The sequence below is a fragment of the Triturus cristatus genome, chromosome 7, assembly GCF_964204655.1.
Source record: "Triturus cristatus chromosome 7, aTriCri1.1, whole genome shotgun sequence".
Lineage (NCBI taxonomy): Eukaryota > Metazoa > Chordata > Amphibia > Caudata > Salamandridae > Triturus > Triturus cristatus.
The window spans coordinates 211,306,301-211,333,955 of record NC_140590.1 but is presented as its reverse complement, the minus strand read 5'-3'; the positions used below and the strand labels follow the sequence as shown (position 1 = coordinate 211,333,955).

Sequence of the window (27,655 nt, the reverse complement as noted above, 5' to 3'; positions counted from 1 at the left end):
AGAATGTTGTAAGTGGGGTTGGGAGAAGTGTGACTAGTCTTCCACTGATAGTTATTTTTTAACGGTTCTTTCACGAATGATGCTAGGAAAACCCAGGAATGAATGACAGGTGAAAATAACACCAGCAATGTTTTTCTAGATTATTCCGCTAATGCTAAGGTATTTGTATTTTCCATTTATATCCCAAATAAAAAAAGGCAACTGTAGGCACAGTGTTGCAGAATAAACTATACACCCAACTCGATTGCCTTACATTTACAGGCCACACAAAACTGTACTTCACTGTCAACAGTAAAAGTCTGACCATCCTGCATTTCTACACTTCTTCCAATAAAAAAGGAAATTTCATAATTTCACCAGAGGAAGTGTAAGATTGTCTACAACTAAAATAGAGCAAGTAGCAGCTATTAAAAAGGTTATACTTAGTCTAAAATGTAGGAAAAGAAAATTGATAAATAATGGCAATGATCTATCAACATAATGGATTATGGATGATAGAATGTCAGTTGCTAAACCCTACTCATGTTTAGAACGTCTACTTCCTAAACGTTTTCATCTGTGGGATTAGGACTTCTACTTAAGCCGCTGCTCATCTGTTTAAGGAGATATCATCAGTAGGTGGCCTGGGCCAGAAGAGGCTGTCTGTCAGTTTACTCAGATCTGCTGGCCTTGGAAGGTGGCTGATCATTCCAACCAGTAGCACTACTTTGAGTTTCTTCATTGTACGTCTATGCACACTAGCCGGATTTAATATGCTTCTTAATACTATACTCTATAATACAATGAATATCACACTCGTTTATAATTAGCATGTATAACAGATACAGTTTCATTTTGTAATCACAAAGGTTTATTGTTATTGTACTAAAGTACACTTTTTAGAACTGATAGGAAGGATCCATTGAGCTGCAAATCTAAGCCTTGGGAGGAGGAGGGCAGTCTTTGGGAAGCACACATTTGCCAGCTTTTCCAGACCTCACGTAGCCTTTGTTGCATGTGCATCCCGCCACACAGGATGCTGTGCATGCTGCTGGACGTTTATTATAATTCTCACAGGTGAGCGGGCATGGAGAACCACATTCAGAATAGTGAGCATTGGCGGCGCAAGGACATGTACTCTGAGGTACACATCGATCAGAATTCAGGACATATCCTTCTTTGCAGGAGCATTTTGGGACACACATTGCTGTGCACACCCTGTCACTCCCCATGTTGGTCACTTCCTTGCAGGTTTTCGGACAGCTGCTGCCGCAGGTAGTGTACTCCATGTTTTTTTTGCACTTTTCTGCAATGAAAATATGAGGAGAGTTACAGGATTATTATTGACCATATATGAAATGCGACCCGTTCTGAAAGGCATCTGCAGCCATATCTTACATCATCTGAAGCAGACATACAGGGAATCCCAAAGATGTGTAGTGCAGGCCTGGGCATCACGTGAAATGAAAGTTACCAACAAGTAGACAATGACTGCCAGCAACATTAGAACAGCTGCAGTGAAAAGGCTGCATTGCTCGGTACGAGATAACTCCTGCCCCTGGACTCCCTTCGGGCCTAAGGGTTCTTTGGAATGTAGAGTCCAAGCTTGTATCCTAGCTTCAGAATTTGAAAAACTTACAACCCCCCCCCCCCCCCCCCCCCCTCCCGCCTTTCCTAAAGCCAGTAGGAACGTTCCCAAGTCTTCTTTGCGAACTTCGGCGGAAGCACGGGGAAACTACCTGCAGACGGATGCTACAGAAATGAAATGCCAATAAGTCAGGCTTTAATGTGGCAATGCATGCAAACAGTATGGCTACGTGTCCGTGTTTGCCAATGTTACATCATCACGTGTGTACGTAAATACAGTCTTTACTTTGCTATCACCACCTCTCCTGACAGCACTCCGTGACGTACCTTAGCTCGGTCTGAGCATGAGGCAATTGACAAACTGGGGCTGGGATACATTTCAAAACAGATTGAGTTTATTTGCAATAGGTGGCCTGACAGATAGCCTTCGTGGTCAATTTAATATGATCCTGCAATGGGTGTATGGATCAAAGATATTGATGAGCCTTCGATTGTATCTGATATTACTTTTGTTGATTATTAAGGGATCATGTAGATACAGTACTATCCGGGAACAAAGGGTAAGCTGATTCGAAGCCACAATGCAGGGCAAACACGGCTGCTACTCTCCCTCCAAATGACTTTGAAATCTGCGCTAAGAAACCCAGCAGCCTCTCAGATACATACGTCTTATGGTTGTTGTGCTATCTTACATGTGTTGAATACAGTCAGTGTGTCACTCTGAGCACAGAATGCCATTGTGTGAATAGACTGTTGTCTTAGACTGTCCCAGAGTTCCATCCCCTGGCAGTCGGTCTGCTGACCCCATCCAGCTGGGGTGTGCATATCATAGCTTTACCTTCAGCATCTCTTTTATCAGTTCATGTGCAGTTATGCCCTTTTCGGAGCATACACTAAGGACAGATATCTGACTCTGGTTGAAACGTAGCCAGTAAGCTCCCACGAGGGTAAGAACCCAAGGGCCACATGTATCAAACAATTTTGCATTCACATACGGTGCGAATCGATTATTTCGGCCATTTGAGAATGCAAAATACCCTTTCAAGCTGCATTAAAGGCTTTGTAGTCACAATTTTAGGTAATCACAAAAACAGTGATTACCTAAAATTGCGACTACGAATAGGGAATCCCAAAGCATATGTACCAAGCATTTTTTAAATGCAAACTGTGCATTTAGGAAAATGCTATTACCGTCGACTTGAAGTCAATGGTAACCATGTGCAAACTTTTAAAAATTCACAAAAATGCATTTTTCAAAGTGCCTTTTAGCGCACACATGCCCCTAGCGCATGTGTGTGCTTTACATATTCACATCTTTTTTTTGGGGGGTGCTAGGGGACCTCAGTCCCCCAGGCACCCTTGGCTTTGAATAACCTAATTTGCAATTACAAATGAGCTGAAACAAAACCATTTGCACCTATGGGCCTTGAACGAATGGAGTAGTATTACCTAATAGCAATTACCTATTTAGTGAATCGCTTTTTTGGTAATATTAAGGAATCGCAAAATCTTTGGCAATCACTTACATACAAAGGGGCAAATGTATAAGCCCCTTACGCCAGATTTGCGCCGCTGTTGCGTCACTTTTGAGACGCAGTGGTGGCGCAATGCCAGCGCCATGCTGCGGTGTATTTACAACGTGATGCATCTATGGAGATGTGTCACGTTGTAAAGCCCTGCGCCACATGTGGGCGTTGCTGCACAGGGGGAGGGGGGGCGTTCTGGCGCAGGAATGCCTCCGAAAAGTGGCTGAGTGAAATCTACAAGGCGTAAGGATTGACGCAGCATGTTAGGGATAGGGGCACCCCGAGCCTAGCTGGAGCTGCGTCGCGCATGCGACGCAACTCCGGCAATGCGCCACCTTTCCGTGAGGGGTATAAAAACGCATCTGCCCATCCGTGCGCCACAGTGCACCGCATTGTAAATGCGGCGCATCAGTGGTGGCGCACGGGTGGGCAGATGCGTCGCAACTCTTCTGGCGCATCCCTGCTGATTAGCAGAGATGCGCCAGAAGTAGTAAATCTGCCCCAAAGCATTCTGCAATTACCAATTAGCGATTCAGTTAAAATCACTATTTGGCAATCGCAAAATGCTTTTGTGATACATTTGGCCCCTAGTGATGAAAAATGGGCTCTTAGTATTTAAAAAATCTAAGTGCTGCTGACTCTGAAAATTGAGCGCTCTTTCGCCAACGCAGAGCCACTGTTCTGTTTACTCAAGGTTTTCTCAATATTTATTGAGAAAATTAGAGCTTTGGAAGATGGAGAGTGGAGAGAAATATGAGTTGACAAGAGGATGTGTTGGAAAGCTACAGAACTGTAAGTGAAAAGGGGTAAAGAAAGAAATGAGGAAGACGCCGTTGGGAATAAGGGTCAAGTAATTGTAATTTGGACATTTTTCATTGGAGGGGGATGAAATTCTGCTGACTGACCCGCTATCCCACTTCATTCTTACCCTCGGACTGTGGCTTAATATCACAGTGCACGCTGTCTGACATGGATGTTGAAGGTGAGGGGAAAATGTAGCAGTGTGGGTCAGGGTGAAAGAGCTGAGGAGGAGAGGAAGGGAGAAGAACAAGCATTCGCAAAGCCAAAAGATTTGACATGAACATGGTACAACATGCAAGCATCATCTGTGCATGATGTTTTTGCATGCAATACCCTATCAAAGCCATACATATTTTTTTCACCCAGTGTAGTCTAGGCAATTTATCTATCTTTTAAAGAAAGATTAGCATGTCCGGATATGGTCAAGTTTGGTTTGTCAGCACCAAAGTCTGCATCGAGATATCTAGAGGTAGAAAGAAGTACAGGTGTCACTAGCTGCATCTGTACTTGTAATGTTAAACTCAGTCGCCCTACTCAAATGCCATACTGACTCCTCCTGTTTTCACACACTTCACATGCTCCACAGAATCTTCAAATGAATCCCTAACAACACCAGAAAGACTTTACTCAGGCCCTCGTCAGCACCCGCCTCGACTACAGCAATACCCTCTACGCTGACATCTCCACCCAGTTCCTCAGAGGACTGCAAACCACACAGAACACTGCAGCCAGACTCATCTTTGACCTCCCCAAATGAACCCACATCGCCCCCCACCTGAGTGACCTCCTCTGGCCCCCCATCATAAGAGATGTCACTTCAAGAGCCTCACGAACCCCTTCAAAGCCTCCATGACCTAGGACCTGCTTACCTCAACCAACGACTGAACTCCACCAACACTCTAGACACCTGCGCTCCTACTTACTCGCCCTTGCACAAACACCCCACATCTGTCGCACCCGCAGCAGCAGCTGCTCCTTCTCCTACATAGCTGTCAAGACCTGGAACGACCTCCCCCTCCAGCTCCTTACAGCTCCCTTGCAGACAGACATCAGAAAGAGACTTAAGACATGGTTTTCTGATGCAGACTCAGCGCCCAGATGCCGCTAGGGGTGACAGTGTTGTACTCTACAAATGCCGTTTGATTGATTGATTGATACTGATCCAATGGTGTTCATCAGAAGTGCCACAGTGTACAGTGCATCAGAACTTTTATGCTGACTGGAGTCACCGCTGGAAAACGTGTTTTAATTCATGTAAAAAATAGACAGGATGACCACTAAATGCCAGTAGGAGGCTCTTTTAAAGTTTGTTCAAGGTTTGCAAGCACTGAATCTCAAACCCTTGAAAAAAGGAACTGTTTGCAAAAAGTAGAAATGTGCCACCCCATTTATATTAGAGGAGTGGATATAAACTTGCGATTCACTGCAAAAAGTTGTAAATGCTTGATGATGGTCAGAAGGGGACAGATGACCTCCAAACCAGCATCCACAGTTGCAATTCTCCAGCATTGAAACCTTTGGGTCGCAAAGATAAGATAGAAAGTTGGAAGGGTAATGGGGAACTGGGCAAGACTGGTGATTTAGGTAACAAGGAGAGTGTTAGATTGGTGGATGGGACACTGGCCGTAGAGGAAGGTATTTCAAGGAGAGACAAAGGGATCGTTTGGAGGAATGAGGGACCTCCGTCTGTCGTCAATGAAGTATTGAAGGCTGGTGGTACCATGTGCCCTGTGCATCCCTTAGTAGCTAAGGCATTGAATCAGCAGAAGCTGCTTGCAATTTTCTGCAGCTGTTGACTTTTCCCTGGGGGGGGGGGGGTGTGGGGGTCCATTTGTCAGAAAACCAATGGCAAAATATCGTCTGACAGAAAGACAGCGTCCACTCTATTGGATGTATATTTTCTATTATTAACTCCAGTGTGGGGATATTTTTGTAAACAGTATTTGGGATACAGTATTTTCATCTGGTACCACACAACAGTGGCACTTCCGAGCTTTGGGGTAGAAAAACGTGTCTGCTTATTACAGTGTATGCTGAGCACACAAAATGCCAAGGAAGAAACATAACAGAACAGGGGCCAAATCATGCAAAATAAGCACTTGGAGCACTAAACCAGAACACTGTGAGGATCACAAAACATTTGTGACTGGCGCCATTGCATACCCTTTGTGGTAAGGTAGTGCAAGCCATAAACACATTTTAACACTATATTATGAAAACAGGACTCCCCAGGTGGTAACATGTCACAAAAACGATTGTCTCCATTTGTTGTGCACATTTCTTGAGTGGTAATATAGGGGCCTATGCATCAACAATGCCATTTGCGATTCCTTATTAGCGAAAAATAAGGAATCGCTAATAAGGAATAGCAAAAGGCTATGCATGTAGGAATCGCTATTCAAATAGCGATTCCTTAATATTCCTTATTACCGAATCGGTAATACCGAATCGGTAATAAGGAATACCTACCCATTCATTCCTATGGGCTTGGAGGCCCATAGGAATGAATGTAAAGCCAGTCTGTATTAGCGATTCGGTATTACCGAATCGCTAATAGCGGGAGCACTTTCAAGGGTGCCAGGGTGTCAAAAGGACACCCTGTTGCACCCCTGAAAATGATATGTGCACATATGTTGCACACACACATGCTCTAAGGGCATGTGTGTGCGCAACATGAAACTTTGAAAAATGCACAAAAGTGCATTTTTCAAAGTTTTTGCAAATTACCATGCAGTTCATCTTCATGGTAATTTGCTCCCCCTATTAGCGAAATCGCTAATTTTTTAACTTTGATGCATTGCATTTAAGGAATCTCACTTTGGGATTCCTTAAATGCAATCGCTATTTAAGGAATCGGTATTTAAGGAATCCCTATTTAAAGAATCGCTATTTAAGGATTCCTTAAATAGCGATTTCTGCTTTTGGGTTGATGCATTGGGATTGGGTATTTTTTACTTAATACCGGGAGCTATTACCGAATCAGTATTTTACCGACTGGATTTTGGGTTGAATAGTCTGTTGTTTTTTGTGCTGCTGTATTTTTTACCTGGATTTTGTTGTGTTCCACAGCAGTTATGTTGCATTCTGGCTTGACTGTTTTCTTGTGACGTACCCTGTTATTTTTTAATGGTGTTGTTTTGTTACTTTATATTTGTTTTCTGTTAAGTACAGTAATTTACGTTAGATATGTCAACAAATACTGCTATGTCTACAGACAAAAGCAGCACATACTTCTAAGGTTCCTGGGGAAAGCAATCAATTATCACTGAGTAAGCTGGTAAAATAGTGCTGCTCCAGCTCTACAACTACTTAAGACGTCAGTGATCCCATGCTGTGGCATATATTTTATCTTAACTTTGTGCTCTTTGTGTTTACTTTATGTGGTACAGCCCACAGTCTCCAGAACAGGTTTGGGCGGACTGGTGTCTTACATAGTTGAAGAGATCCAGCAGAGAGTGGAGAAAGAAACAGCTAGAGATGACATAGGAAGAAAGGGCAGAGAAAGGGGGATGGAGAAGAGAAAAAAGAAAGAAGAGATAAGAGTTGGAATAAGGGCCCTTAGAGAGATATGTCCTGCTGACCACTCACTGTTCTTACCTCCTCTCCCTTCAGTGTGCACAGATGTGTTTGGTATTTCCGCACACGGCACTCACTTTAAAGGAGAAGGAGGTTCTGGTCTAGTGGAAAGAGACCTGGGCCATGTCACACTAAGTAACAGAATAGAGCATGACACTTACAATAAGAACAAGTGAGCTACAGATTCTATCTGTTTAATGTTTATGTTGGAAAGGAATCGTTAATAAAGATAATATCTGGTGGTCAATAGTCCTTGAAATACAACTGTAATGTTTTTTCTTCACAGGCATCGTTCCAGACTGAGATGTCGAACTCAGATGGTTTGATAAAAGACAATGCCGTACCTCAGATGTGTTCCAACTGGTGCTGGACCTCAGATGTGTTCCAACTGGACAGTCCTTCCACAGAAGGACAGTCCACAGCTCTAATGGTCCTTGCAGCTTTGAATATGAATTTTGCTTGAAAGCAGGTATGTTGCCCTAGATCCGCCCGATTGGAGTACTGCAAGTCTTGCATCTTTGTCTCCTAAGCATCCACTCATCCTAAAGATTTCTGCATTTTCATTTCAATGGCTTTTCCACTCAGGGCACTCAAGCATATTTTGCTCCATTTCTCCCCAGCATGCCTTCACCACAAGAGGATTTTTCCCCACATATTCCAATGTTTTCACAAGAATATCCAATACTAGCAACATCCCTTTCTGACCTTGCACCAGATTATTGGCAGTCCCCTCATTCGAAATGGACTTCTCCCCTGCTCTGTATGTGGCTGGGAGAAATCCTTCTTGCTCTGTTGTTCTTTTCAGCCAACCCCCACTGTCAGGCATGGCACCAATGTCCATTGAGGGGGGCTTCAGTACACACCATTAATGGAAAACTGCCCCACTCATCACCCATTCTCGGCTGACAAATAAGAGCTGTCGCATGCCCCCAGTCAAGCATGCTATCTTTTACCTGCAGCATTTATCTGCACCAGCGCTAGGGAGAGTGGAAGATAGAGTCATTCTGTAAATATGGCGCACTCCTGCTCTCTCCTTCTCATGCAGCACAATGCAGCATTTGCAGATGCTGCTCTGCGTGGGCAACTAGTAAATCTGCCTCCCGTTTTTGTGTTTTGTCAGGCTGAGATCTGTGGTTGGGCACTAAACAGATAAAAGCTATATGAGGTGATTTATTGGATCTTGGATGACATAGGAAATTTGGTTTGGAAACAGCCTTTACAACAGAAGCGTTACAACGCATACCATTACAACGCATACTGTTAGAACGCGAAAGGCTTGTTGAAAGGGGTAGTAGGTGTTGGGGTTAACTTCAACACCATCCCTACTGTTGCACACGCTGGAGTTGGAATAGTAAACTATACTATTCCAACTTACCAGCACACCGCTGACAGCAAGTCAGGATAACAGCATGCGTTGTAATGTCATACAACCAATTTGGTTATGACCTTGTGCCTCATGGGAACAGTCCAGCCCGAACTGCCAAGCCATGTCTTCCCTGGACCAGAAACAAGCATCCTGGGACCGGTTTCTGGCTAATCAGCCGTCATCAGCCAGGCTAGCTTGAATCCAGTGGCAAAGTGAGCAAGGGACCCACGTCTGGGCATACCCTGCCAACTTAGGTCGAACAAAGCAAAACCAAAGGGGATGATGGACGGAGTGTTGAACAATGCAAGCACTCACCCCGAGTCAACTGATCTGGGTTTAATCCACCATCATTCTTTAGCCCACTCTGCCACCCCAGTTCAGACATGGCCATATGCAAATCAGTCTGACCCTGTGCCTCATGGGAACAGTACAGCCCGAACTGCCACTGGAATCAAGCTATCCTGGCTGAAGAGGGGTGAAACCCCGAAACCGGTCCTAGGATGCTTGTTTCCAGTCCAGTCCAGGGAGGACCCGGCTTGGCAGTTCGGGCTGGACTGTTCCCATGAGGCACAGGGTCAAGACTGATTTGCATATGGCTGGGTTCAAACTGGAATGGCATGGTGAGCAAAAAAAACGATGGATTTAGGCCCAGATCTCTGTACTGGGGTGAATGTATGACATTGTTCTGCATTCTGTCCATCAATTGTTGTCTTTGCATTTGTCATCCCGAGTGGGACGGGTATGCTCAGACGTGAGTCCCGTGCTCTCCATGCCACTGGAATCAAGCTATTCTGGCTGAAGAGGAGTGAAACCTTGAAACCGGTCATTGGATGCCTGTTTCCAGTCCAGGGAGGACCTGGCTTGGCAGATTGGGTTGGACTGTTCCCATGAGGCACAGGGTCAAGACTGATTTGCATATGGCTGGGTTCAAACTGAAATGGCATGGTGAGCAACAAAAACGATGGATTTAGGCCCAGATCTCTGTACTGGGGTGAATGTATGACATCGTTCTGCATTCTGTCCATCAATTGTTGCTTTTGCATTTGTCACGCCGAGTGGGACGGGTATGCTCAGACGTGAGTCCCGTGCTCTCCATGCCACTGGAATCAAGCTATCCTGGTTGAAGAGGGGTGAAACCCCGAAACCGGTCCTAGGATGCTTGTTTCCAGTCCAGAGAGGACCTGGCTTGGCAGTTCGGGCTGGACTGTTCCCATGAGGCACAGGGTCAAGACTGATTTGCATATGGCTGGGTTCAAACTGGAATGGGATGGTGAGCAAAACAAACAATGGATTTAGGCCCAGATCTCCGTACTGGGGTGAATGTATGACATTGTTCTGCATTCTGTCCATCAATTGTTGCTTTTGCATTTGTCACCCCGAGTGGGACGGGTATGCTCAGACGTGAGTCCCGTGCTCTCCATGCCACTGGAATCAAACTATCCTGGCTGAAGAGGGGTGAAACCTCGAAACCGGTCCTAGGATGCTTGTTTCCAGTCCAGGGAGGACCTGGCTTGGCAGATTGGGTTGGACTGTTCCCATGAGTCACAGGGTCAAGACTGATTTGCATATGGCTGGGTTCAAACTGGAGTGGCATGGTGAGCAACAAAAACAATGGATTTAGGCCCAGATCTCTGTACTGGGGTGAATGTATGACATTGTTCTGCATTCTGTCCATCAATTGTTGCTTTTCCATTTGTCACCCCGAGTGGGATGGGTATGCTCAGACGAGAGTTCTGTGCTCTCCATGCCACTGGAATCAAGCTATCCTGGCTGAAGAGGGGTGAAACCCCGAAACCGGTCCTAGGATGCTTGTTTCCAGTCCAGAGAGGACCTGGCTTGGCAGTTCGGGCTGGACTGGTCCCATGAGGCACAGGGTCAAGACTGATTTGCATATGGCTGGGTTCAAACTGGAGTGGCATGGTGAGCAACAAAAACTATGGATTTAGGCCCAGATCTCTGTACTGGGGTGAATGTATGACATTGTTCTGCATTCTGTCCGTCAATTGTTGTTTTTGCTTTTGTTATCCCGAGTGGGACGGGTATGCTCAGACGTGAGTCCCGTGCTCTCCATGCCACTGGAATCAAACTATCCTGGCTGAAGAGGGGTGAAACCTCGAAACCGGTCCTAGGATGCTTGTTTCCAGTCCAGGGAGGACCTGGCTTGGCAGTTCGGGTTGAATTGTTCCCATGAGGCACAGGGTCAAGACTGATTTGCATATGGCTGGGTTCAAACTGGAATGGCATGGTGAGCAAAAAAAACAATGGATTTAGTCCCAGATCGCTGTACTGGGGTGAATGTATGACATTGTTCTGCATTCTGTCCATCAATTGTTGTTTTTGCATTTGTCACCCCGAGTGGGACGGGTATGCTCAGACGTCAGTCCCGTGCTCTCCATGCCACTGGAATCAAGCTATCCTGGCTGAAGAGGGGTGAAACCCCGAAACCGGTCCTAGGATGCTTGTTTCCAGTCCAGGGAGGACCTGGCTTGGCAGTTCGGGTTGGACTGTTCCCATGAGGTATAGGGTCAAGACTGATTTGCATATGGCTGGGATCAAACTGGAATGCCATGGTGAGCAAAAAAAACAATGGATTTGGGCCCAGATCTCTGTACTGGGGTGAATGTATGACGTTGTTCTGCATTCTGTCCATCAATTGTTGTTTTTGCATTTGTCACCCCGAGTGGGCCGGGTATGCTCAGATGTGAGTCCCGTGCTCTCCATGCCACTGGAATCAAGCTATCCTGGCTGAAGAGGAGTGAAACCCCGAAACCGGTCCTAGGATGCTTGTTTCCTGTCCAGGGAGGACCTGGCTTGGCAGTTTGGGCTGGACTGTTCCCATGAGGCACAGGGTCAAGACTGATTTTCATATTACTGGGTTCAAACTGGAATGGCATGGTGAGCAAAAAAAACGATGGGTTTAGGCCCAGATCTCTGTACTGGAGTGAATGTATGAGATTGTTCTGCATTCTGTCCATCAATTGTTGTTTTTGTAATTGCCATCTAACCATTGTTGCAACCTCACAATAATATATTATTATGTTATCACTGTGATAGCAGTCAATGTATATCTGTTTATATATGTCACTGTTATGGTTGGCATATTTGCCTCTTTTAACTTCACCATTATTCACATTGTTTACTATTTTGAAATGTTTGGCTATGTTAAAATTCCACCAATGCATTTTATGAACGAGCCTTGAGACCTCCAAGCTGTGGTTTATGCTGTGCTCCATGAAAACGTTTATGGGCGATCTTCCAGCTGCCCTATTAAAACTAGAGAGATAGGGCTGCAATTGTACCACTGTAACCGCCAGGGATAAGAGATCCCAAACGGTGGCGTGGCGGTCTTGAGGCTGCAATATGCTTGGCGTAACCACTGTGTCCCGCCAAGCAAATTATGAGATTCCTCTCCACCACGTGTTTCATGGTGGTTTCTACACCATGAAAACCGTGGCGGAGAGGCAACAAAGGTGGCCCTATAGGGCCCCCTGTTGCCTCAGGGCCATGGGGTGCATTCAGGGGGGCATGATGTGCCCCCCTATGTGCTAGCACCCCAATACTTGCACGGCATGGACTGCATCAGTCCATGCCGTGCAGGTACTGACTTTGACATCCCTATTGCAATGCCTATTCCATAGTCATCGCCACGGGACCGCCAAAGAACCGCCTGCCAGTGACAAAAAAAGTTGTAATGTGGCAGGCGGTGCGCACAAAACGGCTGTGTGGGAGCAAGGCCGCAGCACGGCGATCAGGCCATAAGTCCTCCTGTCTGTCTGTCTGTCTTCTCTGCACAATTAATTACAAGTCTGGCCCTGATGTTCTGTGGGTCCTCTAAGGTATAATGGCTCCAACAGGACCACTGGGAAGCCTGAGTGCTATAGGGGAATCCTTGGTTGTAGTAGACAAATATTTGAAAACACACCTAGCAGGGCAGGTGTTGCCTTGGAGCACAGAAGCACACATTTATAGAAAATACATCCATGTATCTATTCAGAACTTAATGAATTGCTTATCTTCTTACCAACACAGTTTCCAATTGAAAGCGCCGCAGCCAACACTGAGAAGAGAACAGAATTGAAATATGAGCATAATCGGTATTAACACTCTTAGACAGTTGATGGCATAATTTACAGATTCTCTTTCACTACATGTTATGCAAGCACATTAAATGTTTCATAGCTAATGGACATCTTTAGCAACCAGCAAAAGGAATTATACACGTAGAACAGATAAACCTGGCACATAACATACATTCACTCAAAACAAACATCTGTTTAATAATCTCAAGCCTAATCCACCAATTTGCAGCACATGGTTGTTTGTGTACTTTGTTTTTCTGTTTCCCCGTCAGTAGAACAGGAAGGCTGCTGTTTGAAAACATTCATAGAGAAAATGAGAATCAAAAAAGCACAAATAACCGAAGCAGAAGTGGAAGGGACAATTTATGAGGTCCCGATCAGGAATTGAAGGGCTACACTGTTTAAATGAAGGCCATCGTGAAGTGGAAAACCACTGCCTTTGAAAATTATAGGTCCCAATGTTCACCCAAAAGCCTGAATCCTTGCCCGATTATCAGGTTATCCACGTGGGATACTTTTTGAAACAATTAATCTAAATGGGAATCATGTATACTTTCTTAAGGTTACACCAAAAGTAGGACATATGTCCTGCCCACAGTCACAGTTATTAAACAACAACATAATTAGGCAAATTCTCTTGAACCAGCAAATCAATTCTTTGAGTCCACAACTTAATTCTTAGTAGTCCATCATGTAAATGATACCGGATCTGGTGTTTCACGCCCTGAGTTATTGCATCAATGGGAATCATCTCCACTTGCACTTTGTAGGACTCCTCATACCAACTCAGGTATCTAGGGCAGGGAAGCAAATACAATCTTGTGATTGATCAAGACTGGAGCATGATCAAAGCTGAACCTCAATGTCCATCATCCTGTCACTATAGGCATCCTTGGTTTGCTCCTATAGAAACAGTCAAACCTGAAATGCCAGTCGATATCCCAAGTGAACCGGAACATGAACTCCAGACGAGTTTTACCCTCAATGAGTGTTGGAAAATAAAAATAAATTGTGGTGTCCCCCCAGATGTTTGCAACCTGCTTTTAAGCCTATTTTTGTTGGCCATATGACTGTGCACTTAATTGCTACCAACTCGTGATAAAGGGTCTGTACTGTCTTTTTTTTAAATTGTAAAATTGGCATACACCTAATTGGCACATTTAATTTGCCTGCAGATCCCTAGCATATGGTACCATGAGTACCAAGGGCTTTTATAATTAAATCCTAAAAGAGAACTACTGCACTCGCGTGTCATGCACAAAAGTAGCACTGTACAACATGTCTACAGGCCTGCCTTGGCAGCCTGTGTGCGCAGTTTAAAACTGCTGTTTCGGCATGGCAAAATAAACCTTTTTCCAGGGCAAATCCTTCCTGTTTAATATTTATAAGTCACTCCTAAGGTAGGCTATAAGTGCCAGTAGGGCAGGGTATATGGTAGGTTAAACATAGGACATTTATGATTAACATTTTATATGTCCTTGCAATGAAAAATCTTCAAAGTAGCTTTTCACTGTGGCAAGGATGAATCTCCAATAGAAAAGAACTGAGTTACATTATAACATAATGTATCATGCATAACTTAAGTTTAGGACTGAGTAGAAAAATAAATCAAGGACTCTATTTAATAGTAACTTAGAATCCAACCTAATGGTCAAGTCGAATTTTAAATTACTATTTTTAAAATGCCAGCTTTAGAAGTTGACATTTTTCTGCTTAAGCCAAATGTGCCTGTGTTCAGTGTCACCTGACTGTTAATGGCTCTCCAGTGGTGAGATGTGTAGTACTGTTACACGTGGGCAAAGGGCCTTAGGTGTTGGTAGGGGTGTTTCTCTCATGCACAAGATGGCCTGTGGGTTGCACTCAGCCCTTGATTTCATTTTAAAGGGGAACCCGGGGTATGTACCTAGCCCCTTTCTAGCTTCAGAGGAATCCTACCCTATGACTGACAGATACAACATGTGCCTTGGCATGCCTGCCCTTTGTCTCTCTAGTTAGATTGGCACCAAAGCCAGTGGGGGGTACAGGAATTGACCAGAACTACTTTAGGGGATGGAACAGTGAGTGCTTCCTTGCTTGCCTTAATTAATTTACCAAGTCTTATAAAGTGCACAGCTGTTTCAAGGAGTGTCCTGATGCTAGAACAGTAATTGGTAGGACATATCACAACAATGCCTGCGCAAAGATCCAAGTCTTGAGCTTTTTTCTGAAAGAAGACTCAGAAGAATATGATTGAAGCCAAAACAGGAGCTTGTTCTATGCATGAGCAGCTAGAAGGGAGAAAGGGTGGCCTTCCCTTCCAGCCTGCCTTAGTATCTGCACCAAGGCAAATGAAGCCTGAGCAGAACACAAAGCTATAGAGGGACTATAGTGTTGCAATCTAACTACCAAATATTGAGGTGCAGTCAAAAAAGGCCCTAAGGGCCAGAACCAGTGAATTGTAAAGAATGCACCACTTTACATATAGCCAATGCAAAGAGCTTAAATAAGAGGAGAGTCATGTCTAAAAAGGACGTTTGAGAATGAGTCGAGCAGCGCACTCTTATCAATCTGGGGGGATATTTTCAAGAACATGTAAAAACTACTGCAAACTTAGCTTAAGAATTGCAGGAAGAAGAGGTTCAGTCCGTAGGAAAACAGGATCCTGATAACCGAGGTGATAGAACACCTTAAACTACTGCTCGTCACCTCCACTGTGTCACTGGCAACTAAAAATGGAATATGGCGGACCATCGTGGACAAGGTGAATGCATTTGGATTGCTGAAGAGGACAATGGAAGAGGTCAAGAGGCCTTGAGAATATGCCCCCTGGAGTCTCTCAATGAAGTAATCAGTGAGGCCCAGGAAAAGAGTGTTGGCAGAGTTTAGCCTAGAAGGAATGAGGGACTGGACCACCATTTTCTGCACAAAGGAAGACAAATGTATTAAAACAGCGTAGCAGACCAAAACAGGTTCCAACCACTGTGGACACCTGTGGTTGAAAATATTACTGATTATCATATATTACCCAATGGTTTTTAACTACCACAGATGGCAAAGATGGAGAAGAAGCTCTATTAGCTCAACAGCTAGACCACCAGCCAGGTTGAAATGTCCCAAATAAGAAGACCTCCATCTGGCCCATGTTGCACATAAGGTGATTCAAGTGCAGCCATTAAAAGACAGCAGAAAGACAAGACTTAACAGGCTGCAGTCTATATCCACCCCTTCTGGGAAGGAGAAAATAAGCTGAGTTGTTCAGTGTACAAGATCACATAGGCACCAAAGAATTCCACCAAAGTTGCAAGGGGAGCACAATAGACATTATAAAGAGTTGGACTCGAAGAGGAACCCTGAGGCATTCCCACCAAAAGGAATTTTTAATCAGATGAGAGGGGGTTTCGCCAGACAGATTGAACTCTGTTCTAGAAAGAATGTAATTCAATCTAGCACTAGCCCTCTCACCCCAAAGGAATGCAAATGCTGGAGGTGCAATGTATGTAACACAATGTCAAATGTCACAGGAAGATCTAATAAAATCAGAACCACCTTCCAACCCTAGTCGAAGGAAAGGCAGGACCCCAGAAGTGCCTCCAAAGGTAAATTGGCTGACTGTGTGTCTGAGCTACAGTGACACAACAATCATCCAAAGGCCTCTTCTTGCAACTGCCCAACTGACCATCCCAACTGGACGTGCCTTCTACTCTGCTGCTGGCCTCTGCTAGAGTGAGTCCTGAATCCCAAGTGGTGCCCCTCTGGTCTTGGATCCTTGGATTAGTGTAAGAGTGTACTCCTCCTGTCTAACCTCAGATATTGGGACTTTAAAACTTTTCTGCAAACTTCTGCTCTGAGAACTGGAGCGGGACTGGGGTCTACCAGCAAGCCACTCACTGAGGGTGCATCGCCGGTGGGATTGACATCGGTGCAAATGTTGTTGTGGTGTTATGCGCAGCAGCAATTCCTCTTTAGCTAAACCTCCTGAACGCAGTATGCAGCCTTGTGGAGCCCTTGTAATCTACAGCCTGCATCTTTCCCTTGCCTGAGGAAGTCTAAGCTCCCCAAAAGATTTTCAAGGTAGAAATTTTCACCAGGCCCACCGTCACGCAGTACCCCATCAACGACAGCCTCCTTAGTGTGAAATCTTGACTTTTCTCTCAATTAGCTTTTTTTACATTTACTGGCTTCACTAAGATATTGTCCAGCGGCTCCCAATCACCGTTGACGGCATCTTTGGATCCAGTCAGTGCTTTGCCCCACAGAAGCGTTTACCTTCTCAGAATTTCTTCCAAGTTTGAAGGTGACTCTGAGACAGGATCCAACTTGGATCTTCTATGTGACCCACGCTCCATCACAGTTAGCCTTAGCTTTTGACTTTGACTGGTCATGCATGGCCAGATAACCTAGTAGGCCCTTTGTTCTTTTTGGCACTATTTTTCAATTAAAAATATATAAAATCATATCTCTGAATCTTCTGATTGTATCTTTGCTGTTTTGGTGCCATTTTATTCATTACATTTTCTCTATTTTACTATATTGGTTTACGTTTTCTTTTGTGTTGTGTTTTCACTTTATTACTGTTTGAGTGCTGCATTAATTTTTACACTTTTTCTTTAAGTTAAGCCTTTTGTTTCAAGCTGCCTTGGGGTTAAGCACAGGTTTACTGAGGGACTTTTGGTTCACCCAGACAAGAGTTGTGATTATTATTTGAAGTGGGTTCTCACCTCCCACAACTAATACTCCACAGTGAGACTAACTTGTAGGCATACCCAAAGGTTTCTCACTTCCAAAAACTAAAACGTAGATAGAATATTTGTATTAATCAGAGGCCTTTATAATTATTTGGGTCACATTCCAGTCCATTTTCTTTTTGCTCACCATGCCACTACAGACAGAGACCAATGATATACAAATCAGACAGGTTTCTGCTCCAAGAACAATAGTCCAAATCAAACTGCCTGGGAAGACAAGTATTACCTAACTGGTTTTAACATTTTTGAGCCTTGTCAGTGAGGTTCAGCTTAGGTTCTAGTCGCAATGAGCTAAAACATCCATGTCATGGAAACTACCTACATTTCTTTCATGGTGTTTGTGCCAAAGGTGGGGCACATGATAACAGTCTAGTATGTCATTGACAGATTTCCCTAGAAAGTAATAATCCTTTAAGAGACATCAGGAGATATTGTATCACGTTTAAAGGTATAAACCTTTGGAAACATTCCTCCAGTTGCTGGTACTTGTGAAGTGAACTTGGCCTTGGAGTTTTCCTAACCAAAAAATGTATTCATATTTGATCTATGTTTTAAATTAATCTTCAGTGTTGACATTGGTGCTTCAGTTTATGCATTCTTTTGTTTTAATTGTCATGCTCCCTCAGATTTTTTCCACTTTAGTCTACATTTCACATTTAGTTATTTTGCCCAATCATTTGAAATTTATTCTATCATTTGTTGCTGAATATTTAGTATGCATGTACACACACTTGTGCACAAAAACACACACACACAACTTAAATGAGAACTGCTTTGATCCTGGCCGCCTACCAAAAATGATGACGTAAGTGGACCTAAGTAAGTTGTGGTCCATTTAGTGGGTGGATTGGAATTGCACTCATCTGTACTCTTAACTTTACTTACCTTTAACCAACGACATCAGTAGATTCTAATTCCTTGAATGCAGAAGATGGACGATCAAAATACTAAAGTTGTGAAGAAGAAACCAGCTAATTTACATCAAATTCAAAAGTACTTTCCTTAATGAATGCATTCATATAATTTGAGTTATCAGGAAGGATCTACAATCACTTATTTTTCATAGATTTTAGGTTACCCCTACTTTATGCAAACTCATTAATCTAAACCTTTACTTGGGTGATGAGTTTGATTTGCCAGGCATTTGAGACATGCATAGTTCTAATACTATTAGCTAAGTGTGAAATGGACAGGAATATCTCAGTTTTATCTTCTCTTTATTTGTGGTACTCACCTACTGCCAGCATTGGAATTAGAGTCATGATTTTCAACATTTTGATAATCAAAGGCCCTGAAATAAGAAGATACAAGAGTAAAACACTGATGCAAAAGAGATATGTTGATGACATTAAACTGGATGGCAACACATATGTTTTCAAAAGTCAAGTATTGATTTTGTTATTTGGTATTTTATTTAAATATTTGTTGCATTTGCACTGTACAGTCTTAGCTATGTCGGCAACAGACAGAGTGCTGTACAAACATATATATAACAGAAGATGCATTTGATTATAGGCTGAGAATGGCAATTGTACTTGTTTGTATATTTTGGAATTGTTTTGCAAGTATAATCGGAAGAGAGAAGTACAGAATTCTTTCTTGCAAAACAATAGTTCAGGGCTGAGCTTGCTTTCCTATAGAATTTGGGCCAGAGAACACCTAAAGCTTTGCTGGTTAGTCATTGTATGCTCTAGAAGTACGCATATTCTGCCTCATGTCTTTAGTTTGCCTCATGTGGTATGAAGTTTGTCCTTGAGGCAGGTAGGTAAACTGGATTACACACATTTGTATTTTGTGAAGTTTATTTTAAAGAGTTTTTTGACCCAACACCAAAAACACCCTCAACATCCTCTACCCTTAGAAACACCATTACCTAATCCCTAATATACTATATAGAAAAAGATGACCCACAGATTCAGGGACAGGGGCTACCCTTACAAGGTCCTCAAAACTACTAGCAAGAAAGTCAGCAGTCTGACCAGGGACAGTCTCCTTACTAAGAAGAGGAGACACAAAAAAATAAGACTCATCACCACTTACAGCAGTGAGTCAAAGAAAAACAAATGCATGATCACAAGACTGACATTTGGGAATGTCAGACCCAGTGATAGTAGGCAAAGTGTCTCTCCAACCCCTGTAATATATTGCAAATCAAAATCCATTGGGGACATTTTGGGACATAGCTACACAGGGACACAAGGCAGGAAGGAGGGTTGGGTGAAAGAGGAACAGGGTTTCTACAAATGTGGAAATTGCAAAACTTGCAAGGGTAGTAAAAGCAAGAAAATATACTAGTTACTCACTGGTAAGACAGCCAACATTGTGTGTATGTCTTGGTATACCCATGTGGCTACCAAAATGTGTGCAGTACCATATTTCCAGTAAAGAAGAGAATAGTGGAGCATTTCAGGGTGATGAAGAATTGTGATGTGAATTATCCTATAGCAAGCCATTGGTCAAAAGAATATACACAGAACTCTGCCATTCTTTTGCTATTTCTACAGAAAAGTCTTTAAGCATAGGACAAATATAGTGCTGTCCCTGCTCTGCTGTAAAACGACAAAAGCCATTTATTTCACTCTCTTTAGAGCTCTTCAAGGAAGTATAGCTTTGTCCAGACACAAGGGAGCACTCAGTATAAGTCAAAACAATACCCTTTAAACTGGGTGCTCCCTTGTGTCAGGACAAAGCTAAACCTCTCCAAAGAGCTCTAATGAGAGCTAAACAGTGTGTCAGGGGTTGCTTTTACTCATTTCAGGTTGGCTTGGTTGGAATTTTACCAATCAAAGCTGTAATACTGTGCCTGGAGTGGTACATTTTACAGCTGGGCAGGGACTGCACTATGCTGGTCCTCTGCTTAAAGAATTTTTCTGTAGCAATGGCAGAAGACGTTGTCCTCTTTCTATCTCGGCGTGGATGGCACTGTTCTAATCCTATGCTTAAAGACTATGATAGTATAGCAGACATTTGAGGTGAGCAGATCTAGTGTATGGCTGGTGTTGAGAGTGCTCTATACAGGAGTTGCTTTCCACCTAAACTTGAGAACTACCAAGAGTTCCCCGCTTCTTTTTTTGCATAATTTATGTGTCAATCTGTGCCAGAAAGGGTATTGTTTTAATGGAAAGCAGCTCCTGTGTAGAGCACCCTCAGCTAGATTAATTGAGGCTAAGAAACTGTAAGGCCATAAGATTCTGTATAGGCTTAAAAAACCAATGTGCAAAGTCTGCAGCGTTTAGACTATTGCCACAAAGTACTGTATGGGTGGCAAGAACAAATGTGCAAAATTGACAGCATATAAACTCATAATACAGATAGCAAAAGCAAAAACACGTAAAAATGATTCTTCAGAAGTAAAACCTGCTGTTAGCAGTTAAAATATTTGAGGTTAAGAGTCCGTAAGACCATGAGATTCTGTGTGAGCTGCAAAAGTAAATGTGTAAAGTCATCAGGATTTAGGGCCATATGTAGGTAGCCTAATACCGGTCGGCAACGGACGATTTTCGGTAAATATCCCGTTACCGACCGGTATTTAGGCTTGTGCTATGTAGGGGGAACATTTCAGGATTCGGTAATTTACCGAATCGGTAAAATTACCGAATCGGTAATTTTACAGATTCGGTAAATACCGAATCCTGAAATGAGATGTAGGTGACACTCAAATGAGTGATGTGTAGGGAAAATAATTCGGTATTTAGCACCAAATATTTGTTGGTGCTAAATACCGAATTCATTGCAAAAAGCAATATTTTGCTGGACTAACAGTGCCATGTGGCAGACATACATGCCCTTAGGGCATGTATGTGCGCCACATGTGCACACATGCAGGAATCAGGGGTGCAACAGGGTGTCAATGTGACACCCTGCCACCCTTGAATGTGCTCCCCCCATTACCGAATCGGTATTTACCGATTCGGTAATGAGGCATACCTTCCCATTGACTCCTATGGGCCTCCAGGCCCATAGGAATCAATGGGAAGGTATGCCTCATTACCGAATCGGTAAATACCGATTCGGTAATTACCGAATTTCTCCGATTCGGTAATATTTACCGAATGATTACCTACATACGAGTTACCACTTCTTAAATACCGAATCGGTAAAGTTCGGTATTTAAGAAGTGGTAACTTGTATGCTACCTACATATGGCCCTTAGTCTCTAACTACAGATGGCAGGAACCGTTGCACAAACACGAGCAGTTTATAACGTCCAGGTATATATGCAAATAAGCAGTTGTTAAGGAGCTCCTTTAGTCTGCAAATCATTCTCCTTTCCAAGTTATTTTAGCCTCTTGGGGTGTCAGTATGCTGGCCAAGAGAAATATACATACTTATTTATCGGTTGTCAATCTATTGCTGCTGGTGTTGAGGTTTTTTTCAGCAATGCTCAGGAACAGTGCAGGGCAGCAGTTTAACTCAACATCTCTGTCAGCAAAGCATGCTTTCACTGCTTGACTGCAAGTTCTTAATCCCTGGGCATTAAAGGGAACTCTGAATTCATGTCTAAGCTTTCCTTGTATGCATAGCAAGTGAATCATGTCCTCTTTTGGTGCCCCACACAAACTGCAACTAAACGTTGTCTGAGGGTGTTTCTATGGTGGTAAGTGGAGCAGAGATGGAAGGATGCCAAGTAGGTGCCATAGGTATTTTTCTTTAGTTATTTTGTTGAACCCTGCACCTAGGTAAGGTTGTGAAACTGCCTTGGGTTAACTGTGCAGAGTAAACTATGTGTGCACTCTCCCAGACAGCAGAGTTTCATCCTTTGGCAAGGAAACCCTTTTGACACTTCTGTTGACAAGCTGTTTGAAGCTGTTGTATTCTTCTGATGCCTTCCAGAGACCATGTACGCCCAGTTGTTCTATTAACTCTTGCAAATAGCATTTCACTGCACTGGTATTTTTAGACAGCAATTGAAACCATAAATGAACATTTAGTAAGCCGGGCGCAGCTCGCTTGATCTTATACCAGCTTTTGACATAAGCGGCTCTGCGTGCAAATTGTTGCAATTGCAACCAGAATTCAAGTCTTATCTGAGCCGGTGATGTATATTTTGGTAAGTTAAAAATCCTTCTAAGTGCTCATGTTACTATACCATCCAGCGTGATAGCATCCCGACCCCTCATACACTCGCTCCCATAGGCGGTAGTTGTAATGAGATTTGCCTGTATCAGCTGGTTCAAGGAGTAAAGCTTGGACCGGCAATTTTGTTCTTGAGATTTTTTAGTGCTACTGCCATTGTAAGTCCTCTTCTTTTTAATGCCTCTTTTTGAGCCATAAATGTACCTTTGCTATCTTTTATGAACCCCACATATTTATATTCATTGACTGTTTCTAGCTGTTGTCTGTCAGATGCCAGTGATGTTTTAAGGTAATATTTTTTTGGTTCAATTCCATGCTTTTAGATTTGTCTATGTTTATTTTCAGCCCATTTTCATCAGAATAACTTTTGGTGGTGTCCAGTTAGATTTGGAGACCAACCGGAGTTTGGTTGATGAGCACAAGGTCATCAGGGCATAACAGATTTAAAAGGGCAAGACTGCCAGTCTTGTCCCATTTGTCCCATTTGTTTGATAGATCTAACAAAAAGAGATTGAAAAAATTCAGGGCAATCACGCAGCCTAGTTTCAGCCCCTTTGTGGTTGAAGTCCTTCTTGATAGATGGTCGCCGGCTCCCAGCTTTGCTTGGACTCAAGTATCAATGTGTAAAAGAACCAGCTGATTCAAAAGACTGGATGGTATATTTCTTTTGGTTGGTTTGTCCCACAGCTTCTTTCTGTCTGTGTTATCAAAGGCTGAGGAATAATCAATGAAGCAGGAGTATAATGGTAGGTTGTCATCTTATACAGCGTCTATCAGCAGGGAGAGAGTTAATATGTTTGTGGTTGTCCCCATGTGCTTGCTAAAACCTGTTTGATTAAGGGGTGGGGGGGATGTCTGCATTTGTTGATGCCCAATCTCTTAGTTCTTCTGGAATGAGTCCAACATGGTATTTAACGTTGTTGTCTGTGAAGGTGACCAGCCTATAATGTTTTGCTTCATTCTTGTCACCTGTCTTGTGGATTGGGAAAATGATTAACCCCTCCAAAAAGCTGGGATTGTTTCTTTGTGAAGAATCTGCGCAAAGACTGGTTTCAATGCTTTTGCCCAGTAATCTGGGTCTAGTTTAAACAGAACTGGGGCGATCCCATTTGGACCCGGTGCTCCTTCCCTCCTTTTTTTGGGTTTGGCTGTAATTGCATTTGTCAATGTTGTCTGAGCATTTTTAGATCAAGAGTTTTTCCTGTGTTGGTATAACATGTTATCTTCCCTTTGTTTATACTGCTGGAGGATTCTGTATTAAAATGATGACACAGAAAACTTGCCCAGGCTTCTTTTGTCAAGTGAGAGGTAACTCTGTGAACTGTGGGATTCTGTAATCTGTTTCCTGTGCGCCATAATCTTATTCTGTTGAGGCTTTTGATGTCATGGAGTAATTTGCCTCAGAGCGTCTATACTGAGTTCCTGTTTGCTTGACAGATTAAGTTTTTCTTGGTCACTTTTATTTGTCTGAACTCCTTTAGGGCATTATTATCAGGGCCATATAGGCAGTGGTCTATTTATTGCTTTCTTGGAGCATTGAATTTGCCTATTTTGTAAAATGGAGAGGTGATTGCCTAGCATGATTTGAGATGTGGGGGATTCCCATGTCAAGGCTGTTCTCTTGTCATTGATTGTGCCCTTCCTTTGCTGAGTGAGCCTCTCCTGATAGTTTAGTGAAGTTTTCCTAGCTGATTGTGGAACAGTCTCCCGCTAACTCTAAGACTATGTCCCGAACATTTGAAATTCAGGAAACAACTTAAAACATTTCTGTTTAAAAATAACATCTAGGCCAGCCCTCCCTTGTTTGCTACTGATCAGCTGAAAACCCGACCCAAAGCGCAGAGATACTCCATTGGAGTCGATTCTAGCGCTATATACACCCGCAAATAAATAAATAAATAAATTGTTGCTTTTGGGCCTGTCATTTGATGGAGCCTTCACCAAAGCCAACTGTCATTCTGGATGGCAGGTTCTGCATTTGATCCTTTTGTTATTTACAGTGTGGATGGAGTTAGGATGCTCAATTGGCCGGTTTGGATTTGCACATTGCACACTCATTGTAATTTTTTGAGGGCGAGGATCCTTTGCTCGTAGATGACAGGTTATGAGATAGGGTTAGCACAATATCTGATCATTTGAAAGAGTGATCTATGGCTTTTAGCATCCTTATAGAGATGATTCATGAATAGATTGACTTATTGAGTTATGCAATCTATATATAATATTATTTTTGAAGGCATTTTATGGTTGGTTCTGTTGCTAATTTCTTTTACTATGCCTGTGATGCTGCTTTTTTGCTCAAATCAGCCATATGCCCTGTTCCTTATTTTAGTGGCTTCTATTTCCTCATTTCCGTTTGCAAGTGTCATTTTCCTTCAGTGATTACACCCATTAGGTTGGTGATCATGCAGTCACTTTACTATGTGTCCTGTATTGACAGATTACATTGGCAAAGAATAATTTGGTATTAAGTATTAAATAGCAGGTGGTTGTGATTTTGGGCCTTATGGTTAAAGCTAATTGGGGGGTCACAAAGACTGTGATCCCCCAAAATCAGAACCTTTGTGACCTTAAAAAAAGTATTTAGGTAGGTTCAAAACTCCAACTATATACCGAATCACAAATTGAAAAGGGCATGTTTAGGGCTCCCTTCAAATTTGTGATTTATTAAGGTATGTACCTATGGTTTATGACAGAAATTGTGGTTGCAATTCATTTATAGGTTACTGATACCTCAAAGAAGGTGGAATCACTCTAGCAAATAGGAAGCGGTCCCCGAAATGCCTGTTCCTCTTTGTCAATGTTATAATAAACATTTTTTGAAGTAGGCTTGTAAAAGGCTTTAGAAGTTTTTCTTTTTCTTTTTTTCAAGTGCTCCCTGTTTTCCTTTAAATATTTGTAGACCTAACCCTTTACTCTGCCCAAAAACATTGTTTCAATTAATATATCAAATATGTTTATGAGTTCCGGGTACCTAGGGGCAGCAAATGAGACCCCGACACTGCTCTTGCTTCCAATAAATTCAGGCATCAATTTAGGCAGGAAAATAGAGATGTCTCCAAGACCCGTATTTGCTGTCTGTACATTTCAGTTAAAGGAAAACCGGATGCATTAAAAAAAAGACCATGTTTTAAATTAAAAACAATCAGAGAACTAGTGGTTTGCTGATCCCAGCAGGCCACGGTCCATGTGATGGTAGCGATTTGTAGTGGGTCGCAATATAGAACCTACCTGATGCATAATAATGAAGAAGGTCAAATTACGACCACTTACGAATCAGACATTTACGAGCCAATACGTTTCAACATATGTTAGTTTGCAAAAAAAACAAAGCACTTAGTAAAAGTAGGTGGACAAATTGTGACCGCTTTTACCCAAAGCATTGTACGTACGTTAGGCCCTTGATCACTTTGATGGGCATAAAAACTACATGTTCCAAGGGTTTTTCTCGCTTCATATTACTAGCAATAAATATACAAAGTTTCCAGAATTTCCTTCAGTATAATCAACATGATTTCTTCTGTTTTCTGCTTTAGATATCTTTTCTTCGTCATGAAGTGTGGTACTTCAAGGTCCATATTCATTTACATTCTCATCATTGTAGGAGCCTGTCTCTCACTCGCTTCTCCTTTAGAGGGAGATGCAACCTCACAATGCAGTCACCGATGAGCACATCTGTGTATGGCAGTCCAGAGATATTCTTAAGGAAAGGTACAGTACACAGCAGGCCGTACGCAGGAGTAAAGAGAGATGGGCAAAATAACAACTAAAGAACATATGATGAAATAGAAAGAGCTTTCACTTTCAATAATCTGCTTCACTTCTCATGGTGACTCGATGGCTGTCTTATGCATGAACTCTCCAGCCTGCCCACACCATCGCCGCCACCACTTTACATTCTGGGACACAGTTTCACTTGTCCACTTTTAGGTAAAAACTGATAAGGCTCAGAATGCAAAGAATTGTGGGATGTAGACATTGTTAATGGCTCAGTGAGATTGGTTATTAAGCACCTAGAAGAGCCTTATGGACAAGAGATCATGGGCACTTTTTGACCAGCTGAAGAGGAGCAGCAGAGGTGAGACCATGCAAACTGTATCGTCAATGAATACAAGATCGACTCCTTGTCTCACCATTGCACCCTCCGTGTCCCCCTTTTCACCCCAGCATTGCCAGGAGAAGGACTTGAACTGAAATGTACAGAGAGTAAATACGGGTCTGCAAGACACCTTTATCCTCCGGCCTAGCTTGATGTCCGGATTTAATGGTAGCAGGAGCAGCGTCTGCTGCCCCTGCGAACCCAGGACAGATATCGATAGGTTTTATATAGTACTTTAAACAATGTGTTGGGCACAGTAAATGGTTAGCTCTACAAATTATAGTTCTCAGTACCTGCATCTTTTATAAGTGACCCAAAATACAAAACAAAGAATATATATTGAAACATACCTGCTTTCAATTCAGCTGCGGTCAAAGTTTATATCTCAGAGACTGGATGCAAGTGGGCACGTCAAAGCACAGCGGTTTATATATCCTGCCTTAATTCACCGAGGTATCACTGTGGCACATTTGCATAACTCTGTGAATAAGCGAGGCACTCCAGATTAGGGTGCGGCCCACTCATGAATGTTCCTGCAAGTCTCATACTCCCTGGAAATAAACTGTGTGAATCAGGCACCGGGTCACGAAATTGCACCTTTCCTAAAAGCACAGATAGTGTTACACCTGCTGGGAGTTGAAATTAATACCTGCTTGCAGCTTCTCTTGATGACCTAATCTGAACTATTTTTGTCTTTCGCATAATTTAGGGAAGATCAATTTAATATTTCACAAAGACAAATTTCCCTGCTGTTGTAATAGTTCAAGGGCGTTCTCTTATTTTGCAAGACATGTTGCCTATTCAACCATTATATGTACTTTTAATTGTAGATGCGCTCTCGC

At 42.9% G+C, this 27,655-nt stretch overlaps 1 protein-coding gene across 1 annotated transcript; it reads right to left on the bottom strand.

Annotated features, from left to right (window-relative positions):
* Positions 1 to 827: 827 nt before the first annotated feature.
* On the bottom strand, positions 828 to 27,282 carry LOC146809239 (inducible metalloproteinase inhibitor protein-like). Its single transcript, XM_085616053.1, has 4 exons — positions 27,164 to 27,282; positions 18,873 to 18,929; positions 12,857 to 12,892; positions 828 to 1,285 (listed from the first exon to the last, which is right to left on the bottom strand). The coding sequence occupies exons 2-4, from the start codon at positions 18,910 to 18,912 to the stop codon at positions 915 to 917; spliced, it is 447 nt and encodes a 148-aa protein (XP_085472179.1). The 5' UTR covers positions 18,913 to 18,929; positions 27,164 to 27,282; the 3' UTR covers positions 828 to 914.
* Between the last annotated feature and the right edge of the window lie 373 nt (positions 27,283 to 27,655).